The 9578-nt window shown below is 42.7% G+C and overlaps 2 protein-coding genes across 2 annotated transcripts; both read right to left on the reverse strand.

The window, feature by feature from the left end:
• Positions 1–989: 989 nt before the first annotated feature.
• On the reverse strand, positions 990–7224 carry CZIB (CXXC motif containing zinc binding protein). The gene is made up of 8 exons (XM_056497046.1): positions 7087–7224; positions 6870–6953; positions 6723–6779; positions 5884–5965; positions 5385–5416; positions 4888–4965; positions 2108–2173; positions 990–1310 (listed from the first exon to the last, which is right to left on the reverse strand). The coding sequence occupies exons 1-8, from the start codon at positions 7090–7092 to the stop codon at positions 1233–1235; spliced, it is 483 nt and encodes a 160-aa protein (XP_056353021.1). The 5' UTR covers positions 7093–7224; the 3' UTR covers positions 990–1232.
• Positions 7225–7849: 625 nt separating this feature from the next.
• Positions 7850–9578, reverse strand: MAGOH (mago homolog, exon junction complex subunit). The gene is made up of 5 exons (XM_056497047.1): positions 9413–9578; positions 9247–9305; positions 9018–9128; positions 8730–8812; positions 7850–8141 (listed from the first exon to the last, which is right to left on the reverse strand). Exons 1-5 carry the CDS (start codon positions 9498–9500, stop codon positions 8042–8044), a joined length of 441 nt encoding a protein of 146 aa, XP_056353022.1. The 5' UTR covers positions 9501–9578; the 3' UTR covers positions 7850–8041.

Genomic DNA, 9578 nt, shown 5'->3' on the forward strand with positions numbered 1-9578 from the left:
AGACCCTTTATCAATAGCTCATGTTTCTTAAAGGTTGGAAGGAAAACTGCTGCAAACATTCTGCATTCGGTCTAGTACGCAGACCTTGAATTCCTTCTTGATTTCCACTCTTTTTCTTCTGGGAGGCCAAGTCTTTCTGTGGAGCTGAATTGCTCCAATGGTGTTGGTTTCTGTGATCTGTGTAAAACTAATGCTGCTCATGTCCCACTGGCCCAGACAACCAAATAAATACATCAGTGGAACAGGAAAATCTGAGCACATTGGTTGGATGTGACAGATCAGGTTCAGAGGCTCAGAAACTATTTCCCTTTGCTCTTCCTTTGGGTATTGCAGCTTCCAGGTTCTCCTAGGGTCTTTTTAATGTAGCACAGTAAGTGCAAGCAATACCCTGTCCTGGAGGTATGAAATAAAAGTGCTAGCAGGGGAGAGGCATGTTTTTCATATGTAAGCCTGAAGGCTTTGCTCCTGTAATGTTATACCTGTAATCCTAGCAAGATTGTGAGTGCACTTGCCAAGGAGTACAAAGTCTGTCTTCACCTAGAAATGAGGTTTACTTAATAATATGTTTGGAAAGATAACTTGCTTTACAGAGCACTGTAACTATGTAAATGTCAGCAGCAGTGAAGCTCAATAAGTGTTCACAGGAAACTCAGTCTTTACCTGAAGTGGCAGAAAGCTGCTTAAAGGTACAGCTGTTCCCTTGAAGAGTTAACACAGTGCCTTTATTAATGCTTGTAACCATTTCCTTATGATAGGAGTGGTGAGTGGGAAGACTTTATTTGCTTATGGTAGAGAATCAAATGTGGGTACTTCCTGGTGACCAACTATGAAAACCTTTAAGGCTGTAAGTTGTGTAAGTAGTTAGTATATCCATTTATTGTAGCTAAGCTACAGTCCACCACAACAACTTAATTCCAAAACCCCACAACATTAAGGACATGGCACAGTTCAGTCAATATGTACTATTTTCAATTTGTACTGAGGCCATCTCCAAGTGCTCCATGGGAAATATTTTATTAGGGCATGCTGGCGACAGAAAGTACAACTCAGTGATGTCGGTCAAAGGTTGAACTCGATCTTGGAGATCTTTTCCAACCTTAATGATTCTGTGAGCTTGGGTTTCCATTTCTGAAGTGCAGCCATGTATAAAAGTAACTCCAAGGAAACGGCATATGTGATGTTTACAGCTCCTCCATCAATAACCATGTTATAATTTGTTTGGGGTATGAACTTCAGCATTTTACAAATTTATGGGTAACTTCATAGATTCCAACAGATTCCTTTGTTTTTTCATCATAGTCATTCCAATCCTGTGGGAAATAAGAGTTCACTGTGTTAGTCACAGAGGACAGAATGCACACAGACTGGAATTCAAACTGGAACTAAACTTTACTCAAAGTTTGGGTCTTAGATATCTGTAGAAAGTTAAATTTTAGCAGGTGAGAGTAGCAAGAGCACAAATCGGAAATTAAATGAGCTTCAGTCTCAGAGTTTATATATATATATATATATACACACATATATATAGCTGGGGTTTATTTTCTTATGTAGTCCCCAGCCTGTAGTGGACAAACAGCAGCCATGGCAGGTAAAAGGATTATCTATCATTTACAATACCCTAGTCAGGTGGGTAAGCAGACAAGCAGATCCCTGCCAAGTAGGATACCAGGGAACAGATTTGACCTTGAGATTCCTGCTCACAGCCAAGGAAGATTTGCAATGCTGGTGTCATTGTCCTGAGCTTTGAAGGACAGTGTCTATATTACTTTTCAACCTCTCTGTGCACAGGACAATGGGCAGGGATCTTCCTAGAAAAATAAACTCACTACTTTAATAACCCCAGCCATTTAGTATTCCAGGTTCTTGCTCTCTGGAATTCCTGAGTGACTGAAATCTTTGTCAGCTGCTAAGTTAACAAATTGTTACTCCAAAAATGACAGTGTTGGTAATGGTAGTTGTTCATACTTTATTCAGTTTCTCTCTCCAGCTGTGGCCTTCCTGTGGCTACAGGAAGAGCAAAACCAGTCTAGGGTTTGTATTTTGGACTAATGACATGGGGAAAGCAATCTACATAAGTGGTTTTGCTAGTGAAACTAAGACAACATACCTTTTCTAACAAGTTTATGTCATTGAAAGGTGTGCCAGATTCTGCGCCTTCAGCAGCAAACCCTGCCTGCAAACACATTTGCAGAAAGTTTTTTTAAATTACATTGTACTGACAAAATAATAAATATGATCATTTAAACATTTAAAGAAAGTCGCTCAGCACAAAAATGTACTGTATTTCTTTAAAATTATGTAGAAAGAATGGGAAGTTCTTTCCTAGTTAGGCTCAGTATAAGGTTGGGACCTGCTTGTACATTGGGAAAATTCAATCCAGGCAGCCAGAGTAAAATGCGGGAAACACTGTTCCTCTATTTTTCCCAGAAAAAAAAAAAGTATTTCCAACTATTCTAGATAACGTTAAACCTTAGTTTCTAAGAATATATATAGCAGCATCCAATTACTACTAATAGCTTTGTGTTCAGAGTCCACACAGGCATAATAGCTTCATAATACACTGTAAGGAAAGTAGTGGAAAACGTGGAAGGAAATTAATAGTTCTAGCTTGAATATTGTCAGAATCCAAGACACTCTAGAGAAGGAGCAGCTTGTATTGGATTTATGTACACAAGTGACAAGTAAGCTTTATGTGTAAGGAGGATCAGCTGGCTGAGTGAACAGATTAGTATCCCAAACAAGCATTTCACAGGGGACAGTTCTTCACTGCCATCTGTTTGCCAACAGCAAACACTGTTGCTGTTTTTAAAGAGCGGAGAAAGGACAGCTCTAGGAAGGTGCTCTGGTTTAGCTTCTATAGGAACAGCTCTCTCACTTTAGGCTTTAGAGTTACCAAGCTGTACAGCAAGATTTACTAGTTTTAAAAGCACATTTAAAAATCCCAGCCACTTCTGTAGCACACAGTAAGGTTTCTTATGCTGCAAATTCTAACTACAGAATTTTATTAACAAATGGCTAAAAATCAAAGGTAACTTCTTCCTGGTTTTCAGGGGATCTACACTTGCATTTTGGATAAAGAAATCCCCATTTGTGCTAGTCAGGCATTTAGCTCTAAGAATGTCCAAAGTAAGCCAAGGGACTTTAAAATATTTGGGGATTTGAATGGAAGGTTAAGCACTTGGGACTTAAATGAACCACAGAGTGTGGCAGATTAACAAATCTAACAACAGGAGAGGGATCTGCAGGGCACAGTGGCCTTTTGGTGACTGTCAGAAGCCCGTGTCAAGGGAGCTGCTGGGGAGGAGAGGAAGATGAGCATCGTGGGTCAAAAACTGAGCTAAGTATAGAACAAACACCAGAAAAATGAAAGAAATCCTGCTTTTGCCACCTGGAGCCACTCACCAGCCATGTGACTGCAATTGCAAACTTCTGCACTAGGTCTAAAATGAGGGTTTATATCAGAGAAACAAAGGATAGTTTCTCCTCTCTAATACTCAAATGTTTTGTGGCGGTGGACGGGTTTTTTTTTAAATTTAAATAAGACACGCAAGCATTAAGTCACCTAAAATTTACTCCAGGTGTTGGTTGTATTATGTGTACCAAAACATACAGAGAAAATAGAGTGGCCACATCCCATGTTGAGTGCTAATAAAAAGTCAGACATAGGGCTATCCAGAAGCCAGGCTGGCTTGGATCATGCCAAATATAAAGCAGTTGAGAAAATTGTTCAGAACTGCAGAAGTCATTTGAGCATCAGAAAACTCTCGATTACTGATTTAGGCATCCAAAAATTCACTGAAACACCTCTTCAGGGATTCAAGTACTCTCTAGTCAAGTGCAACAAACTCAGAATATTAAATTAAAATTTTTGTTACAGCTGTGAAGTCTTTGTCCTGTAGATAAAATTGCAGCTAGGATGCAGAGCTATAAACAGCTACATTTTGTAGTCTTGCCATATTCTTCTTTAAGTGCAAGTTCCTGAGTCTGATTGCAAAGCTTTCAAGCAGGAATAAACTAATAACCATTCTGGAATACAGGAATAACCATTCATCAAAAAGATGGATTTCACTTAAATAAAGACCTCCCCCAGCAGACTGCATTGGGGATTCTATTTATATCAAATTCGTTGTAGGATTGGCTTTTTTGGGCTGTTTCTTAGCACAGCATCCCAGCCTGAGAGAAGGATAAGACAGGTTTATATTTGTCAGTCTATTTACACCTAATCCGACTGGAATAATGGGTTAAATATAGCAGGGAGTTAAGTGGCATAGAGCATGACCATGCACAAGAGATGAGTCACTATGGCCCTGCAGAATCCTTTAACTCTGAACCTTGAGGTGTGCTTTGCACCAGCCTGTAACTACCACTAATCTTGAGGCTTTGTCTGCTCAAGCTGCAAATGGAAAAATGCCAGTGTTCATTTCCCGTGGCTCTGGTGATGTCAACCCCAAAGAAAATCTGTTTGTTTTTTAGAGGACACACACTGAAATGTGTTCATAACCTGAGCCTGATGAGCTCTGTAATGCACCAAGGAGCAAGTGGTGCTCCATCTAATGCTGCACTTTCCCTTTGGGAAAGACTTCCTTTGGTAGTGAAGGCCTGTCATATGAATTCAGATTAACAGTGAGTCACCTATGAGGCACTTTGAGTATGACTCCAAGGTGTGCTTAGTTTTAGATTTTACTGGCACAGAGAATACCAGCTGTTCGTGTTAGCTGTTCGGTTTTTTTCTTGAGTCAAATGAAGGAAAACAAGGAACTGTGGAAGGATGGGAACCTGAGAAGGTCTAAGATGTTCCAGAACCATTTCGATTTCAGATAGCATGTATTTTATCACTGTAGAAAAAGTGCTTTTAAAAACAGAACTGAATCACAAATAAGGACTCACCTGTGGCTGAAAGTCAACTGGTTCCAGACCTCGGCATTCAAACTCCACAATTGTTTTGAATTTCTCACTGTCTTCAGCCTGTTATTAAGAAAATCATTAATTTCCATCTAATAGAGACGGTGACAAGCATTAGTCTAGGAATGGATTACTCTAAAGGCAAAACTGTCCCAGGGGATAGCAAAACCCTAGGGCTCATTTCATGGGTGGTCACCAACTAGAATTTCTTAATCTGCCATGAGGAAGCCTTCAAAAGGAAACCTAGAGGGGCATTATATAATCACCTCTAATTTGGGTGATACAATTCTGTGCTGGCTTTTGAATTGTATCAGATTATTCTACACTTGAGACTGTGCGGGAGTCTACAAAATAATTTCTGCCCACAGACAAGACCAGCTTTTTGTGTACTTGAAGGAAGATGACAAAGCAAAAACTCAAAATACTGTTTGTTACTGCTTGTTTATCTTTCACTTGTTACATGGAAGAGGAAACAAACTTACATTGTAAGGCTTGATTGTCTGACTTAAAATATCTAAAACAAAAAGAAAAAAGTATACAAGTGAGTGGCACTATGTCTTCAGTTTATTCAGCACAAACCAAGCACCAGGATCTTCTTTCACAGCAATTTCCTTATACAAAGCAAAAGAAAAAGTCAGCAAGCATTTCCTGCAGCTGATCTTCAAAAGATATAATTCGATTTTTCTCCCTTCTCCTGAGAAGTTTACACTGCACCATTTTTCCATACCAAATTCAAAAAGATTTGCATGCTTTTGTAAAATAACAGTACAGATGAGTTTTGTTCGTGCAGAAGCCTGGACTCACTAGGAGGCCTTGTCTCCCTGAACGTGGTGTCCAGAATGTGCCTGTTGGGAACTCAAGCACCCGTGCACAAGGGAGGAAATCCCTGGTGAAAACTCTTTACAAAGGATGTCAAGCAAAAATGGGGACTAAAAGATAAGCTGTAAAATGATGATGTCTGGTCAGCGTCCAAGCACATACCGATGGAGTTCTCCCTGGAGCACAGCTTGCACTTCTGCACCATGGTGGCGCTTCCTCGGCCACCCTTCAGGGGAGCACTGTCCTAAAATCCATCACAAGAGAGAGACATCTTTAACCACTTCAGCTGAGCCACTGCAAACCTCTGCAAAGGTAAGGTAGTTTTTACAATGATCTTTAGCTTTCTAAAAATACTGCAACAAGGCAGCTTTTGTTTTTAACTACAGAGATTAACAATTTAACAAGCTGTGATTATCAAAGAATAATTCTGTTCTAGACGTTACATAGGGAATAACATATTTATGCTATTTATGTCTTATCCATATAGGCATGCTCTACTTTCTTCAAAATAACTTCTTACCATTCAGCTGTATGCAATGAAAAGGGATGATTATTGCCAAGAACAGACAAGTATTTCTGACAAATTTTATCCTGCTTTTTCAGCTTCCAAATGCTGATTAAGCATGCTTAAATCATCTTGATTTGCCTAATCTTATCCAAAAGGATTCCATCAGCATCAGAGAAATATGCTGCATGCACAACCCAATTTTGATACCACTTCAAAAACTTTCTTTAAATTAAATTTTTACAGAGAAGTGTTTTATTTAAAAAAAGGTGTACTACTTTCTTACCAATGGTCACCATTCAAATGGCATGTCAATTAACAGTCTCCAAATATTTCTGTTAATACGGAACATGACAATTCTCTAAATGCATATAGCTGTTGAAAAACGATCTCATCTAGAGGGTAAGTTGTCACATCTTTGATGTGGATACGAGTGTAAGAGGCACGTTTGTGTTCTCATTTTTGCTCAGAGGTAGGTTACGAGGGGCACACGCACCATCAGCCGCAGGTACTGCCACTTTTCGGAGACTTCACCGCAGTTCCCACATTTCAGCTGGAGAACACAAATCGTAAGGTTGAAAGCTGTCAATAATCAGGGACATGCGCCGCTCCCGGCCCCGGCCCCGGCCCCGCGGCCCCGCACCTTGAGGTACCATCGGAAGTCCTGGCCCTCGGCCCGCAGCCGGGTGATGTTCTCCAGCGTGGCGCGGAGCTGCAGCCCGATCCTCTGCAAGGCAAGCGGCGGAGGGGCGTCAGCTCGGCCCGGCCCGGCACCCCTCACAGCCATGGCCCGCGGGTCTCCGGCCAAAGCTCCCCTCACCCTCATGGCCCGCGGGGCTCCGGCCAAAGATCTCACCTACCCCCATGGCCGAGCGGATTCCGTGCAATTCCCTGCAACCCGCGTGCCCTCAGCCAAGATGGCGGCTCCGCGCTCCCTGCCCGCCTGGGCAGACGCGAAGTCACGTCTGCCCTTAGCCAAGATGGCGGCCGCCACCGCCCCGCCGCGCGGGACGGCGGGAGGCGCCTGTGGGAAGGGTAAAGAGAGCGGGAGGCATTGGTGTTTTCAACATTACACGTCAATTAACCGCGTTTTGTTTTTTAAACGCAGCGTCTTCGTAGAGAACACGTGTGTTAAGAGGTAGCAAAAGCGCGGTTTGGCAGTACTGCCATGGGGTCCACCCTCGGGGCCTGTGGGGGACCCCTCAAAGTCTTTTAACTAATGCGGCACAACAGATCTGCTAGCCCAGAACTAAACGAAATACATTCCAGGTTGCTTTTCAGTTTCACTGCAGCTGAACAGGACGATCAGTGAAGATCCTGGATGGCCTGTAGTTTGTCTCTGCTCTGGAGGCAAGCAGGTAACCCCAGGCTGGGATGAAGGCGATGTGTGTCTGCTATAACCAGTTATCCTGTGCAGAGTCACATACTGTTCTTGTCTGCCCAACAGAACACCCAGTTCAAGATAGAAAAGTCTGGCTTCACAGCTGGCAAAAGTTTCATTTCACAGAGCCAGGCTTCATTCCTTTTTTTACTGCTGCATAGTACACACAGTGTGTGGGTGATACAAGTGACACTCTGAATGCACTATTATAAAAGTGTTAGAAGTCAGTCTCTCACCACCGCTTAAAAATTAAAAATGCGAATCTCACCCTTTTATTGAGACATTGACAGTTTGTAACAACAACAAAAACAACAATCAAAAAATAATCTAAAGTACAAAAAGAATTCAGAAACTGGAGAACTGAAGAACTGGAATAGCCTCCTCCCTTCCCATCCCTCCTGCTAACACTGCAATACAAACTTCAGTCTGTCTGATTAAATTGGCTTAATCTTGAAGTGGAGTCCAATAAGACTGAAGACGAGACATTTAAGGTCCTGAACCAGATAGTAGAACACTCTCAAGCCTTCTGGATCTCTTCAGCGCACAACACAAGGAAGAAAGGCGGAAAGAAAAATATTAAGACTGTTGATCTTTGAGAATAGGTTACAGAACTAATGTATTAAAAAACCCCAAAGCCTATATGATGTTTTTTAAAGGTCAGCTTAGACATTAACAGATTTGGTTCATTCTACACTGATTGATTAAATATTCTGTACTCCAACAGTGAACATTAAAAATATGCACCTTTATCATGAAAGCAAGTATCAACAACACTTAGGATTTTACTCTTCTCCCCCCAAAGAGTCAGTCTTTACAGCTTAGGTGAAATACAGTTATCTTGTACCAAAGAATTGGTACAAACAGGGGCCAATGGCAGCTCAGACTGTGTATGTGTGTAACAGGGCTCCTACGGTGAGGTTTGCTCTCAGTCAGTTTGAGAACACAGCCAGCAACGCCACAGTCTGAAGGCATTTGGCACATTGTGCTGCAACACAGAGCACTGGTGCCCCTAGGAGCTGATTCATGTACTTTGAAACAATATAAAATACATGTACCAAATAATTAGGAAGTTCTAATATATTGAATAAATAGAAACAAGGGCAGCATAAGAAGAGTACATACTTGGACTGATTTACATCAATGAGGGAACCGATTTTTGACGTCGTAAAGGAGATGTGTTCATCACCAATTACTATCTCGAGCTCCTGAAAAATAAAAGGTTATGGGAACTCACTGCTTCATGGTACCAGTTACAGAAATACTTCAGTACTGTTTTTATGGTTATTTTTATTACAAATTTCTATAAAAAAAGATATCAAATGCAGCAGGTCTGTGGATCGTATTAGAATCCACAACCACTGCCACTGAGGCAAAATAAAGAGCAATTAGAAGAGACACTGTGCACCCTACCTGTCGGCCCACTCTGTCAGGAGGAGGCCACAGAGCATCATCTTCTTTTGTGATTTCACTGTCGTCGATTATTCTCTTCAGCTCCTCCATCACACTCTTGTGCACGTAAGCCTGGACACAACATTCCGACAGAGAATTAAATTCAACCCTGCCCACAAGGAAATGCAACCCCGAGCCCTGCCCAGAGTCTCCTTTGCTGGCCCATCGCCCTCAGCCGCGCTGCCCTCACCTCTTTCCGGATCATCACATCGTTCTTGTAGTTGCTGTTGTTGGCGTAGCGCAGCTTACCTGTGGGGAGAGGCCGGGCATTAAAGCACGCCGGGGGTACGCGCGGCCCGCCAGCCCGTCCTTCGGCAGCACGCCTGCCTCCCCCGCGCCCCCCGCCCCGCTCTCACCGTCGGGCCGGAATTCGAACTCGAGAAACTCGTGTCCGAACTTCCCCTTGTGCCCCACGTAGTAGCGCAGGTAGAAATCGCTCGCCATGGCCGCGCCGCCGCCCGGAATGTACGTCAGGAGCGGAACCGGCGCGCGCCTTCCGGGCGCGCGGGGCGCAGCGGTGAC

Source organism: Oenanthe melanoleuca, chromosome 8 (assembly GCF_029582105.1).
Source record: "Oenanthe melanoleuca isolate GR-GAL-2019-014 chromosome 8, OMel1.0, whole genome shotgun sequence".
NCBI classification, from domain to species: Eukaryota; Metazoa; Chordata; class Aves; order Passeriformes; family Muscicapidae; genus Oenanthe; species Oenanthe melanoleuca.

What these genes read in the sequence shown, in the direction of transcription:
- MAGOH (XM_056497047.1), bottom strand. Translation starts at nt 9,500, where the DNA reads ATGGCGAGCGATTTCTACCTGCGCTACTACGTGGGGCACAAGGGGAAG. An exon ending in CTGACAGAGTGGGCCGACAG is followed by an intron (nt 8,813 to 9,017) that starts GTAGGGTGCACA and finishes TTTATTTTTCAG; the next exon opens with GAGCTCGAGATAGTAATTGG. An exon ending in ATTGATGTAAATCAGTCCAA is followed by an intron (nt 8,142 to 8,729) that starts GTATGTACTCTT and finishes TGTGCGCTGAAG; the next exon opens with AGATCCAGAAGGCTTGAGAG.
- CZIB (XM_056497046.1), bottom strand. An exon ending in GGCAGTACCTGCGGCTGATG is followed by an intron (nt 5,966 to 6,722) that starts GTGCGTGTGCCC and finishes GATGGATTTTAG; the next exon opens with GACAGTGCTCCCCTGAAGGG. An exon ending in AGACAATCAAGCCTTACAAT is followed by an intron (nt 4,966 to 5,384) that starts GTAAGTTTGTTT and finishes TCTTAATAACAG; the next exon opens with GCTGAAGACAGTGAGAAATT.